Below are 25,960 nucleotides of genomic sequence, written 5' to 3'. Positions count from 1 at the left end.
ATGATGTTCATTATATTCCACAAATGAGTGAGATCATGTGATATTTATCTTTCTCTGACTGGCTTATTTCGCTTAGCATAATGCTCTCCAATTCCAACCATGCTGTTGCAAATGGTAAGAATTTCTTCTTTTTTACAGCAGTGTAGTATTCCATTATGTAGATCAAGCATAGTTTGGTGTAGATGTACCAGAGTTTTCTAATCCACTCATCTGCTGATGGGCACTTAGGCTGTTTCCAAATCTTAGCTATTGTAAATTGTGCTATGAACACAGGCGTGCATATATCCTTTCTGATTGGTGTTTCTGTTTTCTTGGGATATATTCCTAGAAGTGGGATTACTGGGTCAAATGGCAGTTCCATTTTTAATTTTTGGAGGAAACGCCATACTGTTTTCCACAGTGGCTGCACCAGTCTGCATTCCCACCAGCAGTGCAAGAGGGTTCCTTTTTCTCCGCATCCTCTCCAGCACTTGTCATTTGTTATTTGTTGATAACCATTCTGACAGATGTGTGATGATACCTCATTGTTGTTTTGATTTGCATCTCTGGGATGATTAGTGACTTTGAGAATGTTTTCATATGTCTCTTGGCATTTGTATGTCCTCTTTCAAAAAGTATCTATTTAGGTCCTTTGCCCATTTTTTGGTTGGATTATTTATCTTCCTTTTGTTAAGTTGCATGAATTCCCTATAAACTTTGGAGATTAAACCCTTATCTGAGATAGCATTGGCAAATATGTTCTCCCATGCAGAGGGCTCTCTTGTTGTTTTGTTGGTTTCTTTTTGTTGTGCAGAAACTTTTTATTTTGATGTAGTCCCATTTGTTTATTTTTCTCCTTAATTTCTGTTGCCGTAGGAGCTGTATTGGTCTTAGTAGAAGCCATAGGCAGCAAAATCGCAGACATTTGTCATAGCAATATCTTTAAGTGATTTCTTAATCCAGTCTATTCATTCAGTCACCATTCAAGAGGCCGCAGACTGTCTGTCCTATCCAGGTACTAGATCCAGGGGGGAAAGGCTCTGCCATTAGGTAGTTCATATGCTAGTGGCAAAGTCATGAGGCCAGGAGCTCCCAGAAAGTAGGGACTGTTTCTCAGTTAACTTTCTAACTCCTCTGGTAACTTCCAAGGCTTCACACACAGTAAAGCCTCAAAGAGTTCAACTGTCATGCTAACTAAAACTAATCCATCAACACCTGAGTCAAAAGCAATTCTGAGCACCAAGAGGGGTCAGAATCTCCTCAGTCTCCATGAAAGAAATGTAATGAGGCCTTATTAATTCAAGAGCATCTATTACTTTGTTCACAGAAAGTTTCTTCTTAAGGCTTCAAGGAAGACACATTAAGTGAATTAATTTTAAAAACACATGCAACATAATGAATTAAGTATGTGTACAGCATTAGCAGTTTTAAGGGAAATAATTATGAATGAATAAAGGTTATCTGTTTCATATCAAAAAGAATTGACACTAAAGACTACATAAAACACATGAGGGGCATGACACTGTTGCGGAGACAACCTTGCAAAGGTGTATTATTTTTTCTTAAAAATGAAAAAAAGTAAGCTATAAAATAGTAATAAGTCAGAGATTCTAAAGACAAAGCCAAGGAGAACTTTACATTTTGAGTTGTTAAAATTCAGACAGTCAGTGTGCGAACATTTATACTGCTTATGTTATGTTTTGAAGATGTACCTAAATTTTGAAAGAAATAAACTGTAGTCCACTTAAACATGTATATTAGAAATCTGGAGCATTATGGATGATTTTAAGGCAGAAACAAAGGATCTGTATTCTGATTTGTGTTCTTCATGGCATATCAGCCTCCTCACCTGACATGCCCTCCAGACATACAGGCAGTATCAGCGCTGCCCATCCCTGAGTTTTGGCCAACTTCTAGAGACAATTCTTTCATCCCGTGAAAAACACTTATTGCACTGTGAATAGTTCAAATGCAGTGTGGTTAACAAAATACACAGCCCATGACCACGGGGAATCTTTCAGACTGAGGCAGAAATCACTAATGAACACAAAGATATATAATTATACATGGGGTGTTGTGGTAGATACTAATTTGAGTGATAAAGGGAGGAGCCTACTTAAAGTGGGATTAGGGATTAAAAGAAGGCCATTCTAAGGAAATAACACAGAAAGGGAGGAAAGCAATGCTGACAGCGCTTTCTCTTGCAGAGGCTTGGGGAAACAAACCCAACACAAGGGAGGCAGTTAGACCACGAAGGGAGCAAGCATGAACAGGTGTAGCATCAAAGTACAGCTGGGAACAAAGCTGAGGGGAGAATGGAACAAAAACAGCACAGAAGAAAGTAAAATTCCTATTTCTTAAAAAGCTTCTATGCGTCAGGAAGTATGCCACAAACTTACATATTTCTCTTATTTAGTCTTCATAAAAATCTTAGCTGGTAAGATGTTATTATACATTATATTAAAGAGATTACATCATAGATGAAGCAACTGAAACCCAGAGGGTAAGAACTAGTCCAAGGATACAGAGTTGGGAAGCCAGTTTTGAACCCAGTTCTCTCAGACACCAAAGTCCTTAATCCTCCTGGATTCAGTAGGAGAGCCAAAAAGAAGATGGACATGAACTAGTTGGCTATGAAGAAAGGAAGAGTTCCATGCCAAGGGGTAAGCCAAGGCAAGTAGAAAGAAGCAGCAAACAACCTTTAGCAATATTAGAACTCTAAATAGTGGCCTTTTTGTTAAAATGCCTGAGGTTTCACAAGTTTTAAAGGGAAGAGACTTGTAAAGATAAAGAGGTAAAAAGTTAAATGCAATTAGCTGGTCATAGAGGATTCAGATGGCAGTGCCCCAAATGCTTTCTGCAGCTATTGGTGGGCCTGGGATTCCATACTCCGCCCCCAACATACCTATATTTCCCATAATAAATATTTTTTTTTTAAAGAGATAAAATATGGTGTGGCCTGGCAGGCATGGCTCAGCGGTTGAGCATTAACCCAGGAGCCAAGAAGTCACCGGTGTGATTCCCAGTCAGGGGCACATGCCTGGGTTGCGGGCTCAATCCCCAGTGTGGGGCATGCAGGAGGCAGCCAATCAATGATTCTCTCTCATCATTGATGTTTCTACCTCTCTATCCCTCTCCTTTCCTCTCTGAAATCAATAAAAATATATTTAAAAAAAATATATGATGTGTTTTGTTGTTTTCTACTTTGGGAGTACTGAGAAGTGGCTGGTGGGGCAAAGGTTCTCCAGAAATGAGGTCAAGGAAACCAGATAAAGTGACAGGTAAGACACCTCAAGAGACAAGTGAAACACACCCCTAAACCGTGAAAGCCATTCTGCCCTTTCCCCCTTCCTGAACAATTCAGTCTACAGCCATTAAACAGGGCCAAGCAACAAAGTATGTCTGAGCACAGCTTGGTGAGGAGGAAAGGGGGAAGATGCCCAACATGGCGGTGGCACCAACAGGTGGCTCATTATATACAAAGAAACTAATCCAATCAGTAAACATAATGAGGAAAATGAGCGCCTAGTCACTTACTGTCAAAGGAACTACAAATACTGAAAGGGAGAAAACTGGGCTGAATCCTCTGGTATTAGAGTAGAATTAGAGATATCAGATTAAGCTCATGGATTTTAATATATACATAAATAAAAATAGAAATAACTATAGAGAAATACATATAAACATAAAGCGTGTGTGTATGTGTATCCCTCACCCTGAGCGATCTGGAAGCAATGACACCCCAATAGTAATAATCACATGTAATTTGTGCTTAAGATAACAAACAGTTCCCACAGGTCACCCTAATGCTTTGCATTTAGTATCATACTAAATATTATTCTCTACTAAAAGGGGTTCTTTGGGAAAAGAGCTGATTCCAGGGCTGGAGTTGGGAAAATTCAAGATTGTATTTAAAAGTAATAAAGTGTTCAAAGAACAGACATAGAACCAACTTGAAGGGATTCCTAATGACCAAATTGGGGGAAATCTAAACATCAAGCCAAATAAGGAAAATAATGAATTAAACTCAGTGGGAGAAGAGGGGGTGGGGATAGGGGAGAGGCAATCCATGAAAGAGTCCATCTGAGATAGACAGAAAGACAGAAAGATGGACCAGAAGGATGGGTTAGAACAGTGGTTCTCAACCTTCCTAATGCCGCGACCCTTTAATATAGTTCCTCATGTTGTTGTGACCCCCAATTTCATTGTTACAAATTGAACATAATTAAAGCATAGTGATTAATCACAAAAACAATATGTATTTATATATGTGTTTTCCAGTGGTCTTAGGCAACCCCTGTGAAAGGGTCGTTTGACCCCCAAAATTCTCATTAATCACCAGGGAAAGGATAACTTTGGGATGGAGCTATCCAGCAGACACCATCTTAAACAAGCGACTGACATCAACTGTAATAGTATAAATCAAAACCATACACTACCTGAAAAGAGTTTTTTATATACCAAATTGAGAAACATTATACAAAATAATAACTTGGCCTACAATGTTCAAAAATGTCAGTTGTGACAGTCAAGAAAAGACTTAGGAACTGATTAAAGAAACAAACAAACAAAAATGTAACAAGACTTTCCAAAGGTTCTGTTTCATATCAAGGACAATATTGGGCAACTGGCAAAACCTGAATAGAGTCTGAGGATTAAATGGTAGAAATATATCAATGCTAACTTCCTGATCTTGATGGTTGTATTGTGATTACAAAGGAGAAATGTACTTGATTGTAGGCAAAATATACTGAAGTACTCAGGAGTGACAGAGCATCATGTTGGTAACTTAAACTCAACTGGTTTCAGGTGGGGAAGTTACCTATTCTATTGGGGAGGAGGAAGATGGCCACAGTTCCTGAATCAGACATTCCCAATTCCATGGACTCCTTGAATGCATTTATGTTCATTATCTTAGACAAACTATTATGATTTACTAGTGACCCGGTGCATAGATTCGTGCACATTGAAAGAAAATTAATTAGAAGGTGGCCAGTGGGGCAGGACTGGGTGAGACGGGCTGGACCTGCCCTGGAGCCAACCTCCCGAGGTTTCTCCCTGGCCGGCCACTCAAAGGGCCTCTGCGGAGTGAGCGGGAACCCTCTGGCAGGTGGGGTCCCTCAGCCTGGCCTACAGGGATCGGGCCGAAACCGGCTCTCCGACATCCCCCGAGGGGTCTCAGAGTGCGAGAGGGCACTCTGCAAAGTTGCTGTCATACAGGATGTGAAACGCAAATGGAAGTGTGCAGTAAACCAGATTCAGCACTGACAGTGCCCCAGCAACAACATAACCCACAGCAGAAGGTGGAATCAGGCGGCCCTGTGAGAAACTGGGTTCCTTCCTCTCTGGTTCTGGCGTGCGTTACCTGATAACCGCCGCTGCCAAGAAACTGCAGCTCGGCAGTTCCTGTGTTGAGCGTCTGCCCCCTGGTGGTCAGTGCGCGTCATAGTGACCAGTCGGATGGTTGGACACTTAGCATATTAGCCTTTTATATATGTACTAGAGCAGCAGTTCTCAACCTGTGGGTCTCAACCCTTTGGGGGTCGAACGACCCTTTCACAGGGGTCACCTAAGACCATCGGAAAACACATATATAATTACATATTGTTTTTGTGATTAATCACCATGCTTTAATTAGGTTCAATTTGTAACAATGAAAATACATCCTGCATATCAGATATTTACATTACGATTCATAACAGTAGCAAAATTACAGTTATGAAGTAGCAACGAAAATAATTTTATGGTTGGGGGTCACCACAACATGAGGGTTGCGGCATTAGGAAGGTTGAGAACCACTGTACTAGAGGCTCAGTGCACGAATTCGTGCACGGGTTGGAGGGGTCCCGGCCTGGCAGGCGATCGGGGCCGTGTGGGGTGGCTGGCCAGCCAGGAGGAGGGACTGTGGAAGGTTGGCCACCAGCTGGGGGGAGGGGCTGCAGGAGGTTAGCAGGCCAGCCGGGGGGAGGTACCTTGGGAGGTTGGCCAGCCGCAGGAGGCTGGCTGTGGGAGCCCACTGACCATCAGGGGGTAGCTCCTGCATTGAGCACCTGCCCCTTGGTGGTCAGTGCACATCATAGCAACTGGTCGACTAGTCGTAATGGTCACTTAGGCTTTTATATATATAAACAAACTAGAGGCCCGCTGCATGAGATTTGGCCCTTGGGGGGGGGGGGGGGTTCGGTTCTCAGCCTGGCCTGGACCCTCTCACAGTCCGGGAGCCCTCAGGGGATGTCCAACTGACGGCTTAGGCCCGGGAAGCAGGCCTAAGCCATCAGTCGGACATCCTTAGCATTGCCGCAGAGGTGGGAGAGGCTCCCGCCACCGCCACTGCACTTGCAAGCCGTGAGCCCAGCTTCTGGGCTTCTGGCTGAGTGGCACTCCCCCTGTGGGAGCACATTGACCACCAAGGGAAAGCTCCTGCATTGAGCATCTGCCCCCTGGTGGTCAGTGTGCATCATAGCGACTGGTCATTCTGCCATTCAGTCAATTTGCATATTACCCTTTTATTATATAGGAGGATAGAAACCACAAAATTCAGAGAATGGCATCTGTTGACTGTAATGTTGACTAGAGGGACAAGTTAGTCACAAAATTAGGGAGAAGCGTGAGTGTGTGAGAGAGACGGTGTAAGAAGAGAACCTTACCATCTCTAACATGCCTTACTGAGGCTGACTTTAATACTCTCAAGATGTTTACAGTTCAGTGAGTGTTACCTAGAATCAGCCTGATTGTGGAATCCTTCATTCATAGCCCTGTATTTCGGTCTGGAGTATCCACAGGGCTGATTTGCAGAGGTGGTAAAGGGTGAGAGTACTAGTTACATCTCCTGACCCATCTCCCACCAGGTTGTGAAGCAAACAGTGCTCATTCCAACATGGTAAAGCCTTTGTGCTTAAGATAACAAACAGTTACAACAGGCCACCCTAATGCTTTGCATAAGCAGCAAAATCAAAAGACAACTGTCTTCAAACAACTTAATTTCGGAACCAAGAAATGCAGATTAACAGGGAGGATGGAAAACATCTTTTCATCTCAATACCTTCTTTTCCATTTTAGATGGTATAGACCTTTAAGGTCATAATCACTACTCATACAAATGCTAAAGTTCTGCAATCGCTTTTCTAAGGACAACATTGGTTCTGTGTGTAGAAACCCACACCTATGGGACAATGAGGTTGAGTGGAAGATTACTTTCTCTCCCTCTTAACAGGTATCTAAAAAGTAATTGTTCCTTAACCAACACACAAATGGCCTGGAATCACTAAATAAATTCATACTAAGATATTAGAGAGTCAAAGATTCATTAGTGCTTTATGGTTTGAATGTGTGCATCTCCTGCCAACTTATCTTATGCTGTACAGAATATGACTTCATTTTCCTTAATCTGTGGTAAATAAATGTCTCAACTGTTTAGAACCTCATAATTCCAGATAGTGATAATTTTCTATTAGAGTAAATTAAAGTCCAAAGGAGTAGTTAAATAACAAAGAAGCAGCTGACTAGTCACATCCACTTTCCTTCCTCATGGACTCTCAGAGTCCTGTCTACACAGAGTATTGAGTCTGGATCAAACTGTTCTCAATTTTTGCCACACAACATGCTTGCCTTGTAGGAGTTTAACTATATGCTCTTGGTCTTTATGAATCCTCACTACAAGAGCACTTCAACAGAATAATTTCTATGTCTTCTGTGAAAACATAGCTGAAAACATAACCCACTATGTCACATAATAGCAGAACCTACAGAAAGTCTTTTTCATTAAGTACAATGCCAGGAAACAGTCTGTTTGTATAAACAAATGGGCAGGCTTTCTTTCCACAGACAATGAATACTATGTAATTCAATGTTATACAGACAAAGGAGCAGTTCCTTGTTAGTCTTAGCAGCCAGAAAAGTTAAAGCCAAATGCAGTAAACAATAATTACATTGGCTCCCCTCAGGAGCCTGATACCTTCTACTTTCTAAGTTCTTCTTGGATGAGTACGATGCTTTTATACTTAACTAGAGACCTGGTGCACGAAAATTGTGCATGGGAGGGGGCGTGGTCCCCTGAGCCCGGCCTGCACCCTCTCCAATCCAGGACCCCTCGGGGATGTCCGACTGCCTCTCGCAATCCGGGACCACTGGCTCCTAACCGCTCACCTGCCTGATTGCCCCTAACCACCTCTGCCTGCTTGCCTGATTGCCCCTAACTGCTCCCCTGCTGGCCTGATCGACCCTAACCGCCTCTGCCTCGCCCCGCACCTGGGACCCAGGATTCCATCTTCCGGCCAGTCGCAGGCACCCGGGACATGGGCTTCCCTCCCTCTGGCCGGCTGCAGGCACTCAGGTCCCGGGCCAGCTTCACCCGGGCCACAGCCACAGGAGCCAGAGACCACAGGGCAGACGGCTTGTCCCTCTCCTGGGCCCGCAAGCGCAGGCACAGCCGTTGGCGCCCGGGACTGCGGGGAAGGTGGCTTGTCCCTCTCCTGGGCCGCAGTCTGGCTGGTCTCCATTCCTCTCTCGTGAGCTCATTTGTGCCTGGCCGGTCTCCATTCCTCTCTCCCCAGTGTTGAGTGTCTGAGCCATTACGGTGTGATGGCATGAGGGCGTGACGACCATTTGTATATTAGCTCTTTATTATATCGGATTGTCCAGCTTTAATTCTATGATCACCTTCCAATCCTCTTGAACGTACCCAGATTATGCATGTACATATTATGTATATTTTCTATCTCTTACAATTTTCCTTCTGCTATTGCTTACATTTTCTGGGATCATCCTATATTTAATGATTTAAGAATTTAAAACAATAATGACACTAAGAGGCTAATTTAATAAAGACCAAACAATCTGCATCATTAACCCCCCTTGTCCATTCCCCAAAACAAATTATGTGATGGCTCAGTGGGAAGGCAAGCACAGCACCTTTGCAGTAGTCTGCGGGGTCCTCCTGCTCCTCATCGTCTGAACCCAGGATCTCCTCCTCTGGCTCTGGGGGCGTGGGGTCTGGCAAAGGTGGCGGTGGTGGTGGAGGTGGTGGTGGAGGAACTAAGGGAGCTTTCTGTTGAGGCTCCGGCCTGAAACAGCAGAAGGAAAATTCGTACTTATTTAGAAGTAAATCTTGCATTGTGGATATTCTTGAAGTTTCTTAATATGAAAAAAAATAGAACTTGTCATACACTAAAAAGAAATGATGAGTAACGTCACTGCATCCATTTTAACTGAATTCAAGTGATGTTTCAACATACAGGCCAGGAGGGAAGACTATCCTTAATAGCCAAGGCATATTCTTGCAGGCACATTTTCACCCAGAGCTTTAATACTTTTTAATTCATGTCAATATTATAAAATATAAGTGAAATAAAAGAGTGCTTCCCCATGATATACAAACACATCCCACAGAGATTATAAAAAGACATGTGAAAGTAGTCCTGCACTTATAAAGGGGCTTATTTTCCATTATTTTAAAATCAGAGTTTCTTTTCCCACAGAAATAGTAGGAATATGATTAGATATCCTGGATAGCTCACAAAAGGTGACTAAAATAACCTGGCCTATTTGGCTCAGTGGTTGAGAATCAACCTATGAACCAGGAGGTCACGGTTCCATTCCGGTCAGGGCACATGCCAGGTTGTGGGCTAGATCCCAAGTAGGGGGCGTGCAGAAGGCAGTCAATCAATGATTCTCTCACATCATTGATGTTTCTATCTCTCTCTCCCTCTCCCTTCCTCTCTAGAATCTCCCTCCCTCCTACCCTCCCCACTCTCTAAAAAGCAATGGAAAAAATATCCTCATGAGAGGATTAACAAAGTAATAGTATTCTTTACCCATTTAGTGAGTTGCCCATGTCGCTTAACAAAATTCCCAGACCATCCTGTCTCAGCGAGCAGGCACTTATCCCACCAGTGAGGGCTACAATGAACAGTCAGGAAAAAGCTCCCCCCAAAGCCACATGTATCAAGTCAAAGGGATGAGTCAGGGTACCTTGAAGAGCACAGGAAGTTGAGTAATGTTGATGCAATATTTCAACTGGTTATCAAAACATCTAGAACTGTGCTGTCCAACACAGAAGCCACTGGCCACATGTGGGTACTGAGCAACTGAAATGTGGCTAGTCCCAATTGAGATATGATCTACGTGTAAAATGTGTACTGAATTTCTAAGAAAAAATGCAAAATTTTATTAATAATTTTATATGTATTATATGTTAAAAATAATGTTCTAGATATAATAGAATATCTTATTAAATTTTAATTCACCTGATACTTTTGTTAATGTGGCTACTAGAATACTCTGGAGGCTCACACTATACTTGTGGATAGCACTACTCTAGCCTCTTCAGATCCACCGATACCAAAGGAAAAGCCTGGCCTCAGAAATCGGAGACACCTGGTCACACCAGTGATGATTATTTTTTCCAAGGCTTCTCCTACTAATCTTCTTCACATCCGTTATCGTCAACTCTCAAATCACTCAATTCATCCTAGTAAGATTCAATACAATGCAACTGTCAAGTGTTATAATCCCAATCACCAATTTTTGTTCATCCTATTCATCCTTGTTACTGCCTACCACACAGGAGAAACACAAGTAAATTTGTATTAGGGAATATGTATGCAAGAGAGAACAATGCCACACCATCGTTAAGGTTGGCTTCTTCAAAGTGGTTTCTGGGAGCTTCTATAGTACTTCAAAGCCTGATTAAATCTCAACCGTTTAAAAATCAAGAGGTGACAGGTTATCTTACCAAGTACGTACTCATAAAATATATTTAATCAATCTTTTTAAGAAGTTATCTTATGTAAGAATTACTAAAAGCATTTAAGACATCATAGGAGGAGAACCCACAAATATTTTTTTACAAGGGTGCCAACACAATTTAGTCTTTTCAACTGTACTGAGAAAAATGCGTATCAGTATGCAAAAAACTAAAATTGTAACCCTACTTCACACACACACACACACACACACACACACACACACACACACACTTTAAACCACTGAATTGTGTGGTTTTTTAATATATGTATTGACCTGAGAAAGAAGGGGGGGGAGAGGGGGAGGGAGAGAGAGAGATAGATAGAGGGGGGGGGAGGGAGGGAGGGGAGTGGGGGTGGGGGAGAGAGAGACAAACATCGACCTCCTGCTCCAGCCATCCACGCATTCACTGGCTTACACCTGCAACCTTGGCTCATCAGGTCAATGCTCCAACCAACTGAGCACAGATACATACTGATTCAAAAATTAGTTCAAGACCTAAATAAAGGAATAGAAACTATAAACCTTGCAGGAAAAAAAACACATAAGTAAACTTTCATCACTTTGTAAGTTAGACCAGTGGTCAGCAAACTGTGGCTCGCGAGCCGCAGTTTGCCGACCACTGGGTTAGACAATGTTTGTTAGATATGACATCAAAAGCATGAGCAATTTAAAAAGATATAATCTAGTCCAGCCAGCTTGGCTCAGTGGTTGAAGGGTGATCCATGAACCTGGAGGTCATGGTTCGATTCCTGTTCAGGGAACATGCCTGGGTTGCGGGCTCGATCCCCAGTAGGGGGCATGCACGCAGCAGAGGATCAACGATTCTCTCTCATCATTGATGTTTTTATTTCTCCCTCCCTCTGCCTTCCTCTCTGACATCAATAAAGATATATTAAAATATATAAAAATTAAAAATAAAGAAACAAAACTAAATTTGATCAAAATTATGAACTTCTGTGCTTCAAAGGGCATCATCAAGAAAGAAAGACAACCTGGACTGTGTGGCTCATTGGGTGAGTGTCAACCTATGTACTAGGAGGTCATGGTTCAATTCCCAGTCAGGGCACATGCCCAGTTTTCAGGCTTGATTCCCAGTGGAGGGCAGCCAATCAATGATAATCTCTCATCACTGATGTTACTATTTCTCTCTTCATCTCCCTTCCTCTCTGAAATCAATAAAAAATTTTTTTTAAAAAAGAAAGGCAGACCACAGAATGGAAGAAAATATCTGCAAATCATACAATAAGGAACTTGTATCTAGAATATAAAAAGAACTCTTACAACAATAAAAAAACAAACCAATTTGAAATTTTTAAAAAGACTAAAATAGATGTTTCCCCAAAGAAGATATACAAATGACCAATAAGCACATGAAAAGATGTTCAATATCATTAGTCATTAGGGGAATGGAAATCAGTGATGAGACACCACTGTCAAGGATGAAGAAATTGGAACCCTCATATGTCATAGCAAGGTGTAATGTGACATTACTCTTTTGGAATATCTTGCAGCTCCTAAAAAGTATGAATTTCAAGTTACCATTATGACCCAATTCCATTTATAGCAGTGGTTCTCAACCTTGGCTGCACTTTAGAATCACCTGGGAATCCTTTTAAAATCCTGATTTCTGGGCCTCATCCTCCGGAAATTCTGTTTCTTTGTTACTAATGTTGTGGCCCCACCCCATAACATAGCCAAGGTTGAGAACCACTGATTTATAGGTATATACCCAAAAGAAGTGAAAACATACAGTGTGGGCAAAAGTAGGTTTATAGTTGTGAGTATGCGAAACACAGTTAATTACTGTATTATTATTTATTATTGTATTATTTATCTTATTATTTTGTATCCTTACTTATGATTCATCTTTTAGTAATGTATTTTTTGGTACAAACAACTGTAAACCTACTTTTGCTACCCCTTATGTCCCCACAAAATGTTGTGCAAAAATATTCATAGCAACATTATTCATAACAGACATAAAGCAGAAACAACCCAAATATGCAACAACTGATAAATAAAAGTAGTATATCCTTGCAATGCATTATTATTCAACAATAAAAAGGAATGAAGTACTGATCCATGCTACAACATGGATCACCCTTGAAAAGATGCTAAGTGAAAATGCCAGTCATAAAAGACCACATTATATTATTCCATTTTATATTGAAACTAGAGGCCTGGTGCACGAAATTTGTGCGGGGGGGGGGGGGGGGGATTGTGTCCCTCAGCCCAGACTTCACCTTCACCAATATGGGACCACTCAGAGGATGTCCGACTGCCCACCGGGATCAGGCCTAAACGGGCAGTCAGGCATCCCTCTCACAATCCAGGACTGCTGGCTCCCAACCACTCGCCTGCCTGTCTGTCTGATTGCCCCTAACCACTTCTGCCTGCCAGCCTGATCACCCCCTAACTGCTCCCCTACCAGCCTGATTGACGTCTAACTGCTCCCCTGCCGGCCCAATCGCCCTCAACTGCCCTCCCCTGCTGGCCTGGTCGCCCCAACTGCCCTGGTCCCCCCCCCCAACTGCTCTCCCTCCCTGAAGGCCTGGTTCCCCCCAACTGCCCTCCCCTGCCGGCCTGGTTGCCCACAACTGCCCTCCCCTGCCAGCCATTTTGTGGGGGCCATCTTATGTGAGGGGGTGAGGGTCAATTTGCATATTTCCTCTTTATTACATAGGACTAGAGGCCTGATGCACAAAATTTGTGCAAGAAAGGCCTTCCTTCCCCCGGCTGCCGGCACCGGCTTCCCTCTGGCACTCGGGACTCGGGCTTCCCTCACAGCCCCGGCTTCATCCTGAAGGACATCCAGTCTAATTAGCATATTATGCTTTTATTATTATACATGTTCAGAATTGGCAAATTTATAGAGACAGAATAAATCAGTGCTTGCTTAGGGCTGGCGTTATGAGAAAAAAGGAGAGAAACGGAGTGGCTATTAATAGGTACAGGGTTTCTTTAAGAGAGATAAAAATGTTCTAATGTGGTGAAGGTTACAAAACATCATGAACATACTAAAAAAAGCATTGTACACTTTAAACATATAAGTTGTATGGTAAGTGGATGATACCTCAAAAGGCTGTTTTTAAAAAGCAAAAGCCTATACAACTATATTATTTTAATGTCCACTTTATACCTTTATAAAGTATATGTTTCCAAGAAAAAAAAAATAGAAATATCTACATTTAGATTTAAGCAATCTATATGCATAGAGTCTCCTTTACAACTGCCTCAACCATATTCACAGTGGAAGTAGTATGTAGTTCTGTAAAAAGCAGACTGACAAACTAATTGACCAAAGTTTATACAAGGCACAAGTCTCGGAACATGTTCTCAGGTAACAAGAAATATACCACCTCAGCTACTGGAATGAAAAATTTAGAAAGCGAAATTCCAACTAGTTGTTTATATTTTTCACAAAGACCTATATTTATTTTATCCCCCATAAAACACAACTAATCAATACCCCAAATAGGGCTAGCATAAAATTGCAATTTTAAAAAGATCACAAAATGTTTTTCTTTAAATAAATATTACTAAGACTATTTTATCATTCTAATCTACTTCATACTGTATCTCTGGTACATCTACTCTATCAAAAAAGGGAGGAAAACCTAAATAACCCTAACAAAATGCATGCATCATCGGCTCTAAATTGCCATGGCAGCCGAATGGGAGTTCTGATTCCCTTCCAGCTGCTATTTCTTTCAAGCAGAGAAAGGGACACGTAAACCTCACATTTGGCAGGGGAAAAAGTCCTTTCCTTTATTAACAGCCTAAACGGCAACTGACACAAATTCATTCATTCAATTAATATTTAACCAAAATGAAAAGAAAAGGAGTTCCAATTGAATCGCTTCAGGTAGTATTTTAGGGACATTCATATAAACTAATTTCTTTTTATTTCTTCCACATGTCCACCACCTCATCTAGAACTCACTCTCTCCCTCCCTCCCTCCCTTCGTGTCCCCCTCTTGATGGTAACTGTTAACCTGGGAAATATATAATCTGGCATTTCTATTTAAGGATAGAATCAATTAATTAATATATACTCTCTCTCAAACGGCTTGCTATAACACCAGGTACAGCCACACAGCTAGGGAGGGAAAAGTCATAATGATTTATTGCATTCCTCTCTAATGAAAAAAGAATTTCCAAATTTTGTGTAAATCAAACCTAAATGTGCAGTGTCTGCTTGCGGTAGGCAAAATTCTAAAATGAACCCCAATGATCCTCGCCCTGTATAATTAATTCCCTGTTCTTCTGAGTGTGGGTAGACCAGACCCAGTGAATGTCATATCATTCTCATAATTATACTGTTATATGGCAAAAGGGCAGCTACACTGGGTGAGCTTGACCTAACCACATAAACCTTTTAAAAATAGAGCGTTTTCTCAGACTGGTGACAGAAGTCAAAGAGATGTACTCCAGCCTGGCCTGGGTGACAGCAAACACCCATGTGTGAACTGCCCATTCATTAGGGCCACAGGGCACGTTGGCTCTAGGAGTGGGAAAGGGCCCCAGACAACAGCTAAGGACAGCAAGGACTTAAATTTTTTTTATTGTATTTATTGATATGATAGAGAGAGGAAGGGAGAAAGGAGGGAGGGGAGGGAGAAAAAGAAAGTAAATTTGTTGTTCCACTTACTTATGCATTCATTGGTTGCTTCTTTTATGTACCCTTACCGGAGAAATAACCCACAACTTTGGTATATGGGGACACTAACCAACTGAGCTATCAGGCCAGGGTTGGATAGCAAGGACTTAAATGCAAGAAATTAGTTCTGTCGATGACAGGTGATCTTGGAAGAGAGCTTTGAGCCCTAAATGAGAACTGCAGCCTCCACCATCAGCTTCATTTCTATCTAGTGAGTAAGTAGTCACATTGTGCAGCCCTAATTTCTGACCCACACAACTGTGAGATAATAAATGGGTACTGTTTTAAGCTGCTAAATGTGTGGTAATTTATTACACAACAATAGAAAATAAATACAGATATCAAGTTCTCAATAAGTAATACAGTAGTTCGTGTTAAATTAGCAGATTCTGGCCTCAGCAGTGAGATCTCGATTTGGGTTTTTAATAATTGAATTGTTCAGAGGAATTAAAAAGCTAGGTAATCAGGATTGAGAGACAAATATCTTTTGAGCACAACAAGGTTAAAAAAAAGTTTTTTTAAGTATTCCTCAAATTCCAACAGAATGACAGGAATTTTAGACTTTCCTAGTTTCTAAAACTGCATTGTTTTTTAGAATATGGAACATAGCCAATTAAAAGTTAGTGAAGATGTAAGTAAACCAGACCTGCTTCCCAACTGATCTACATTTTAGACCAAGGGTCCTCAAACTTTTTAAACAGGGGGCCAGTTCACTGTCCCTCAGACCATTGGAGGGCCAGACTATAGTTTAAAAAAAAACTATGAACAAATTCCTATGCACACTGCACATATCTTATTTTGAAGTAAAAACAAAACAAAACAGGAACAAATACAATATTTGTATTTGCATGTGGCCCGCGGGTCATAGTTTGAGGACCCCTGTTTTAGACAATAAAGGAGCTGACTGCTTAATCTCCTAACAGCACATATACAACATGGCTATATCTTATGCCACTGGTACTGTTAATCCTATATAATAAAAGGCTAATATGCAAATAGACCGAACGGCAGAACAACCAATCGCTATGACATGCACTGACCACCAGGGGGCATGCACGGATCATGGCTGGCATTGGCCACGGCAGGATGGTGCAGCAGGTGACTGGGGGTGCCAGACCAAGGCGGGGCACCAGTCACTATCATCAGGGTGAGTCTCTGGTGGTTACTGAAAATTCTTTGCTCCCGCGTGCCGTGGTCCCGCCTGTCACTCACACCTGCTGCCAGCACCACTCCCAATCACTTGGCGCCGACAGCAGGTGCAAGCAGCAGCTGCCAGCCCCAATCGCCCCTGAGGGCTTCTCTACCTCCCCCTGCTCCTGAGAGGCGATCAGGGCAGCAGCCACTGCTCGCACCCACTGACAGTGCCGGTCCTGCTCACACCTGCTGCTGAAACCAGCCCCAATAGCTCCATACCATCAGTGGACGTGAGCAGAGCCAGCGCCATCAGCACATAGGAACGGCAATGGCTGGAGCAGGGCTGCCGGCAGATAGGGGACCAGGGGCCATGGCAGGAGGGGCTGGGCGGGGGTGCACAGGAGGGGCCGAGACCCACCCCTGTGCCCACCACAGCTTCTCGGCCCACAGTTCCTTTCAAGGTGCATGAATTCGTGCACTGGGCCCCTAGTACTTTATAAAATAGTTATGAGACCTGGCAGTAAATTTACTACTACTCAACTGGAGAAAGAAAGATCGACAGAAAAGTTTAAACCAAAGAGCTCTAAGGCATGAAAATGACTCCCACTGATTTCAAACACTCAGAATAGTGTCTACTAAATACCAGGAAGTGGACCAGGGCACAAAAGAGCACAGCACCAAGAGATGTAAAGAGGAGAGAAATGCCAGTAAACACAAGGCCCAGGAAACAAACAATGTGACCAGAAGCATGAAGGCCTCAAATTGCCTGATGTGCCTGGAGACAGTAAGACATGCAGCAGCAGTCAGCTCACAAAGGAATGACCCACAGCTTCAAGGAGTTTGGGCTCTATCCTGAAGGCAAGCAGAAGCTACTGAAATGCAATTTTAGGACTAGATTTGATTTCTGTAAAGAATATATGGAACTGTTGTGAGAACGTGTAGATATAAGGCAGAAGCAGGGAAGCTAGTGAGGAGGCTGGGAAGGAGATAAGAGCCTGAACTCAGAGCCTGGTAGTTCATGTGCTGGAGGTGGGTGCTTGTCTTCTAGATTTGTGGTAGTGAGATAGTGTTATCATTAATTAGGACAGAGAACAAAGCAAGAGGAGGAGGAAGGGTTTTCAGAGAAAACATAACTTCTCTTTTAAGCTGATCTGAGTTTGAGGAGCATATGGGACTCCCAGGAGTGTAGAAATACCGTGGATTGATTGCTTGATATATGGAATCTATAGCTAAAAAATAAAGGTTTGAGCTGCAAATACAAGCAGAGGTCATATGCAAGCGGCTGTTAGCCTTTCCAATCACGTTTGGGTGCCCAGGAGAAATAAGGAATGAAATGGCCAAGGGCAGAGCCTCCTTCAGAGCCAAAGTACAAGGTTATTCAAGCCACCAACAAAATCTAGACTCCCTGGCTTAAGCTGTACAGGCAATGATTCATATGATAAACACCAATATCGATTCATGAATTTCAAATACAGGTTTTAGAGAAATGTATAAAATCTCATGTAAGCCAACCTCCTACATTAGGATGAGATATACATATAAAAAGAACTAGTGCCCACCCCGAGTAGCTCAGTTGGTTTGAACATCATACCGATACACCACGGTTGCAGGTTCAATCCCTAGTCAGGGCACATACAAGAATCAACCAATGAATGCATAAATAAGTGGAACCACCAAACTTTTTTTCTTTCTCTCTTCCTTCCTCTTTCTTTCTCTCTCTAAAATCAATAAGTAAATTAAAATTCCTTTAAAGATGCTTTGGCCATAAAACAAAGAACTAGCAAACTAAGGACTATATGTGTTTCTATCTAAAAGCTCTGTTTGTAGGCCATCAGAAGACAGCTGGGTGCAGGTTATACTGCACAAAAAAAGGACTATTTACTGAGACCTCTATGTTGATGAAACTTACTATAACCACTAATGATTGCCTCATGCTCCTCAGGAAATAATGCAAAATGTTCCCCTCTGAACAAGGCTTCTGTAAACCTCCACAACTTTCAAATATAAAAGCAACTATAATTATATAATTATATAATACAGTGACCACTGGCCACATTAATTAAAACTAAATAAACCTTAAAATTCTGTTCTTCAGTCACTGTAGCCTCATTTCAAGTGCTCAAAGCCACAGGCAGCTGGTGGCTGTGGTAAGAGCAGTGCAGATACAGTTCATCTTTATAATCACAGAAAGTTCTATTGGATAGCACTGCTCAGGGCTATATTTTAGCAGCATGAACCTATTCGAGTATACCATTACTTTTAATAGTAAATAAGATTAACTGAAGAGTTTCAAACATTTTTCTATACAGCTCACTATTGGAAGTTTTAATGTAAGTTGTAAAATGATAAACGGGGGCTTGTGCAGGAGGCAACCAATCGATGTATTTCTCTCACATCAATGTTTCTGTCTTTCCCTCTCTCTTCCACTCTCCCTAAAAATCAAAGGAAAAATATCCTCCAGTGAGGATTAACATCAACAACAAAAAAAGACAATATGTCCCAAAGTGACTTACAGATTCAATTCACTACCTATCAAAATACCTGTTGGCTTCTTTACAGAAAAAGACAAGCCATTCCTAAAATTCATGTGGAAATGCAAAGGCCCAGAATAGCCAAAACAATCTTGAAAAAGAAGAAAATTGGAAAACTCACACTTCCTAACTTCAAAACTTACTACAAAGTTACAGTAATCAAGACAATGTGGTATTGCATAAGGATGGGCATACAGATCAATGGGGAATGAAGATCCAGAAATAAATGCTTACACTACAGTCAACTGATTTTTTTGACAGTAGTGCCAAGACCATTCAGTGGAAAAAGAATAGTGTTTTCAACAAATGGTAATGGTACAACTGAATATCCACATATGGAAGAATAAAACTGGACTCTTAATTAAGACCATACACATAAATTAATTTATAATAGTTCACAGACCTAAATGTTAAACGCTAAAACTATATATACCAGAAAAGATGTACACCATTAGCCATCAGAAAAATAAAATACCAAAACCATAATGAGATACCACTTCACACCCACTAGGATGGCAATAATAAAAAAGACATAAGTTTTGGCAGGGACACGGAAAAATCAGAATGCTTATACACTGCTTATGAGAAAGGAAAATGGTGCAATCATTTTGAAAAACTTGAGATAGTGTATCAAAGGGTTAAACAGTTACCAACAATTCCACTATTAAGTCTATAACCAAGAGAAATGAAAACATATACCAAAATAAAAATTTGTACATAAATGTTTATAGCATTATTACTCATAATTGTCAAAGGTAGAAACAATCCAAATGCCCATTAACTAAGGAATTCATATATATAAAAGGCTAAGTGACCAACTATACATATGACCAACTTTACATACATCCGACTGTCTGACCGATAGGCAGGTACATATGATGCACACTGGCAATTTAAAAATAAACGTTGACTCACACATGCACGATACATATAAAGCTCCCATCGAATTTCTTAATAGTGTTACTTCTTCGGGAATGCCGTGTCATAAATTAAAATTGAAAGTAGGTGCAATCATCATGCTACTGAGAAATCTTAATAGTAAATGGGGTCTTTGTAATGGTACTAGATTTATTATCAAAAGACTGCAACCTAACATAATCAAAGCTGAAGTATTAACAGGATCTGTGAAAGGAGAGGTTGTTCTGATTCCAAGAATTGATTTGACCCCCTCTGACACTGGCCTCCCATTTAAATTAATTCAAAGATAGTTTCCCGTGATGGCAACATTTGCAATGACTATTAATAAATCACAAGGTCAAACTCTAGACAAAGTAGGAATATTCCTACCTGAACCCGTTTTCAGTCATGGTCAGTTATATGTTGCTTTCTCTCGAGTTCAAAGAGCATGTGGCGTTACAGTTAAAGCTGTAAATACTTCATCACAAGGGAAATTAGTCAAGCACTCTGAAGGTGTTTTTACTCTTAATGTGGTATACACAGAGATACTAGAATAAGTTTAATCACTTTATCAGTCATTGTTTTTATCAATGTTGTTTTGATATGTTTTTGTTGTTTTTATATCATGTCTTTGTTGTTATTGTTTACTTATTAACCAATTTATATATTATTTTCATATACATTTTACTAATTTTCTTTCATCTCTGACACTTCTATTATAGAGAAAGGGCAAATAGTGATATTAAAATATTTCTTCTAATTAATTTCCTTTCAATGTGCATGAATCCATGCATCGGGCCACTAATCCTATATATGCTAAGTGTCTGACCATTTGTTCCACCGTTTGACCAGTTGCTATGATGCGCACTGACCACCAGGAGGCAGATGCTCCGACTGGTAGGTTAGCTTGCTGCTGGGTCCAGCCAATGGGGACTGGGTGAGATAGCTGGACACGCCCTGGAGCCCTCCCATGGTCCTTCCCCAGCTGGCCAACCTCCTGTGGTCCCTCCCCGGCCGGCTGGCCCCCATCAGGACTGGGTGAGATGGGCCAGACATGCCTTGGACGAATCCATGCACCCGGCCAGTTTCAGCCTGACCCCCACAGGCCTGGCCAAGGGACCCCACCAGTGCACGAATCCGTGCACCAGGACTCTAGTAGATAAATAAAAATAAAAAGGTGGTCTATCCATATTACGGAATATTACTCAACAATGAAAATAAATAAAAATAAAAAGTAATGAAGCACTGACAGATGCTACAACATGGATGATCCTTGAAAATATTATGGTAAATCAAAGAAGCCAGTCACTAAAGATCATACTGTATGGCTCTATTACACTATATAATTCCCAGAATAGACAAAAAGCAGATTAATAGATGCTTATAGCTAAGAGGGTGGGAAGAAATGAAGGTGACTACTTGGGTGTATAGAATTTCTTTTGAGGGTGATGAAAATATTCTAAAATTAGGTAGTTGTGATGGCTGCACAACTACGTAAGTATACTGAAAAAACCTGTGAATTGTACATTTAAATGGGTAAATTATATGAAATGTGGATTTTTTTTGTCAATAAAGTTGTTACACAAAAGAGGCCGTTCTCTATGTACTAATATAAAGGACATACCACCAATGAATACAAAGACACAGAGCATTTGTGTATGGCACGTATCATTTGTTTTATAGACACACAACACATGTGCATCATGTTCATAGCATATCTCTAGGGAGCAGTAAGAAAACTGACAATAATAATGCTCTTCAGGAAAACAAACTCAATGACTAGTGATCATACTTTTTAAATTTAGTACCATGTGTATGAGTACTGAAATAAATTAATTTCTAAAGACAGGAAAGGAAAATGAGAGAAAATACCTGCTGGGAAAGTGGTTCCTATCTATAACCCCCCGAACCCCCACCTCCCACAGCACCTAGGGACAATTTACTAAAGAACAACAAAGTAAACTGTCTAGGACTGCAATTTTCAATTTGTTCATCTCATGGCAAACAAACTACTAAAATTCTGTGGCAGACCAAAAAATATAATTTTTGTTGACCTGAAAAAAAATTAGATATGTTTAATTTATTCACACTGGGCACCTACTGTTGTGTTAGCTGTATTGTTTTTGTTTTGTTAATATTCACCCAGAGATATTTTTTTCCCATTTACTTTATGAGAGTAGAAGGGAGAGGGAGAAAGAGAGAGAGGGAGAGAGGGAGAGAGGGAGAGAGAGAGAGAGAGAGAGCGAGAGAGCGCAACATCAATGTGAGAGACACATTGATTGGTTGCCTCCCACACACACCCACGGACTGAAGGTCTGGGAATCAAACCCACCACCCTTCAGTCTGTGGGTCAACACTCCAACCCCTGAGCCAAACGAGCTAGGGCTGTTGTCAATTTTTGGTATGACAATCTAAGGGGAAAGAGGTCAGTGCCCCTCACTAAATAGTCAGGTACTGAATCTTTTAAAAATTCTTGGGGCACACTGGTTGAAAATCGCTTGCCTAGGATATAACAAAACACACCTAACTCTATTTTTGGGACTAGAGAATTAGAATAAAAGTTAAATACAAACAATATGCAAATTTGTAGTAGAAAGGCTATGAGTTAGGTTTGAATACTAGTTCCATCGCTTAAAAATCCATGAAAACTTCAGCCAGTGACAGCTTCTTTGGGCCTCTAGTAAAGCTCAAGAGTGTGATGTGCACGTGGTAGGCAGTCAATAAAGGTTAATCCTCACCTTTCCATCCTGGTGTGTGGTTACAATGAATCTGTTTCCTCGGGGCTCCAGTTATGACTAATGAGTACACCGTAATAGATCACACATAATACGCCCAGACCTCTGGCCCTCTCTGGCCATCTGTGAGTGTCAACATCAGTTCTAACCCCTAACTCCTCTGTTTCTAAGCCCACCTATTTTGGCTAAGAAATTTAAGTTTCACAAGGATCTCTATTGTTCATTATCACCTATTTCCCATAAGGCAATATGACAACATGGGTGGTACTGCTGTTAATCATCTTTGAAGAAAAGTATATCTAACCTGGATTTTTAAAAACTTAACAAGCAAGTAGATAGCTTAATAAAATTTCTCTAATAATGTATGACTTGTTCTAACGAGGTCTTTTTTTGACAAGCCCAAAGTTAAGCCCAGTCTTCAAAGAACTTCTTGTGAGCTAGGGTTTCACACAATGGGTGTCACACAACATAACTGTTCCCACCTTAACAAAACCTGTAATTGCTGGCACAGAGTTTTGGTCACCTGAAGATTTATTAGTCCTCTGCAACATAGTCGGCCTCTTTGAAACTTTCAAATGTCATTCATCCATATTCTTAAATTTCATTTTAATTTATTTTTTAACTGATTTTTGTTGTTGTTGTTAATCTTCACCCGAGGGTATTTTTCCATTGATTTTTAGGGAGAGTGGAAGAGAGAGGAAAGACAAAGAGAAACACTGATGTGAGAGAAACACATCAATTGGTTGCCTCCTGCACTAACCCCGATCAGAGCCCGGGCCGGGGAGGAGCCTGCAACACAGGTACATGCCCTTGACCAGAATCGAACCCGGGACCACTTTGGTCTGCAGGCTGACACTATCCACTGAGCCAAACTAGCTAGGGTCATATTCTGAAATTTTAAACAGCTTCATTTTTTTGAGATTGTTGTTTCAATTAACACTAATGCCAACCTTATTATACGAATTGTGTACATAGTTTTTCCAAGAAGCTGAAATACATTAGTATTATTCTAAGAGTGGCCATTTTCAGAGATTGGTGGCTACCTGCAGAGCCATTAGGAAAACATTTTCTAAGGAAATGAGAAAGATCTGGAAGCACCAAATCCAATCCCAATGAGGGGGAGCTCAAGAGTAAGATGAGAGCAGGTTAGAGTCCAAGTAAGTGAATTGGTGTTCGAGGACAGGCTCGACTAAGGCACCCGGCACCCAGGGCCAGCCAGGGAGTCAGACTTGTACTTCTTCAGACTGAAGAAGGGGAAATCTGCCCTAAGAATTTTCTAACTCAAGCTTCCCCTCAAGCAGAGTTAGCATTTGAATTTATTATGTTATTACATATAATAATAATGAGAACTGCCTCCCCCCTCTCCCCCCCCACCAAGCCAAGAAATTAATTTAAGTGTTTCTGGGCCACTGCCATCCCACAGATCCTGGAAGAAGTAAAAGCAAACCCTCTTAGGAGAAATACATTCTCAATCAGAGCTCCTTGGGAATCTAAGCAATTGAGAGCAGGCAAATGTGATTTAACCATGTGTTTTCATATTACCAAATAAACAAGGAAACACCACCCTCTGAGCAAGTCCAAAGAAATTAATAAGCAGCAAAAATATCGCTTAAAAATCCATGAAAACTCCAGCCAGTGACAACTTCTTTGGGCCTCTAGTAAAACTCAAAAGAGTGTGATGTGCACGTGGTAGGTAGTCAATAAAGATACTAGTATTATGAAATATAGACTATAAAATAAGTATGATAATAATTTTGATAGAAGTGAAAATTAAAGCCTGAGCAAAAAAAAAAAAAAAAAGACCTGAAATTTGTTGATTAGACAACAAATAAGAGACTGTAAGATAGACCTGAAGAAATCATCTAGGATGTAGTGCAGAAGGATAAAGAGTTGAAAATAGGAAAAAAAAAAAGAGATTGAGAACTGAAGTACAGAATGAGATTTAACGTAGCTACTATTTGGGGTTCTTAAGGAAGGTAGAAAATGGGGTTGGAGGGCTATTAGAAGAAATTATAGCTAAGAACTGCCCAGAATTGATGAAAAACATGTGTCTCAAATTCTGAGAACATGAAATATGCCAAATAAAGAGAAATACTCAGTACAGCAAAACTGAAGAACTCCAAAGTAAATAGAAAAAAAATAGGGGGGCGGGGAGTATAGAGAACAACCAGATTTTTCTATACAAGTATGACAATTGGAGTTTAAAATCATTTTAGTACTGAGGACCAATAACTGACACTCTCAGCTATATATCTGGCTAAGGAAAATACATATACATTAAGCAAATAAAAATACTTTAAAACCAATAAAAACTTAAGTTTACCATTCAACAGACTTCTTCTAAATTTCTTATAAACTTTTTTATAAATGTTTCTTTATAAACTTCTATATTTCAGGAATACAGAAAATGATTAGGAAGGTCTAAATTATAAGAAAATGGTGATTCATAACAAATTGGTCAACATAAGTAAATCAGAACAAATAGTGCATGAGTAGCTCCAGCTGGCAATAAATACACTACTTAAAATAACAATATTTGTAAAAGCAAACTCTTCAATATAAGTACTATTCTGAGCACTCTACTCATATTAACTCACTTAACTCCTTAAACAACTGTGAGATAAGTACTATTGTTGACCCATTTTCACAGATGAGGATAATGAGGAACAGGGGTAAATAACATGTTCAAACTCACACACCTAGAGAGTGGAGAGCCAGAAGGAAGCTTGCCCTACTAGATAGCAATTGGAAGCAGTGAAATACTTTGAGACCCAACATTCCCATGGGACTAAATCTCCTGCTGCACTAGTACTCAGTGCAGAGAGCAAGGGTAGGTGGTAGACAGCAGACAATGGAGGTGAGTTTGAAAAAGAAACATTTAGGAAGCACACCCATTGACATGAGAGGAGTCCTCTGTTGGGCTTATATCTACTTCAGACTTCTCCGATCATAGAGTGTGATTCACTAAGCCTGAGAGAAGGCCCAGAATATGCATGTTTGATAAGCACCCCAGGAGATTCTGATGCAGGAGCCCCAAAAGCTATGTTTTAAGAAACATTACTATTATATGCATTGTTCTATACCATCCTATCCTATATAATAAAACCCTAATATGCAAATCGACTGAAAGGCAGAACAACCGGAGGAACAACCTGACACTATGATGCACACTGACCACCAGGAGGCAGACACTCAATGCAGGAGCTGCCCCCTGGTGGTCAGTGCGCTCCCGGGTGTGGGAGCGCCGCTCAGCCAGAAGCGGAACTCACAGCTGGCGA

The 25,960-nt window shown here is 40.9% G+C and overlaps 1 protein-coding gene across 7 annotated transcripts in view; it reads right to left on the bottom strand.

Moving 5' to 3' along the window:
- The window catches only part of SRPK2 (SRSF protein kinase 2), a 138,981-nt gene that overhangs the window by 74,313 nt on the left and 38,708 nt on the right, over positions 1 to 25,960 (bottom strand). For all 7 annotated transcript variants that reach the window (XR_002828390.1, XR_002828392.1, XR_002828389.1 and 4 more), the window contains exon 2: positions 8,890 to 9,041. Coding sequence is in view for 2 of the 7 variants with exons in the window: in XM_006085405.3 (XP_006085467.1) it covers positions 8,890 to 9,041 (152 nt within the window). In the remaining 5 variants the exon portion in view is untranslated. The remainder of the gene's footprint in view (positions 1 to 8,889; positions 9,042 to 25,960) is intronic.

The sequence above is a fragment of the Myotis lucifugus genome, unplaced genomic scaffold, assembly GCF_000147115.1.
Source record: "Myotis lucifugus unplaced genomic scaffold, Myoluc2.0 scaffold_18, whole genome shotgun sequence".
Lineage (NCBI taxonomy): Eukaryota > Metazoa > Chordata > Mammalia > Chiroptera > Vespertilionidae > Myotis > Myotis lucifugus.
This window is presented reverse-complemented; position numbering and strand designations above follow the sequence as displayed.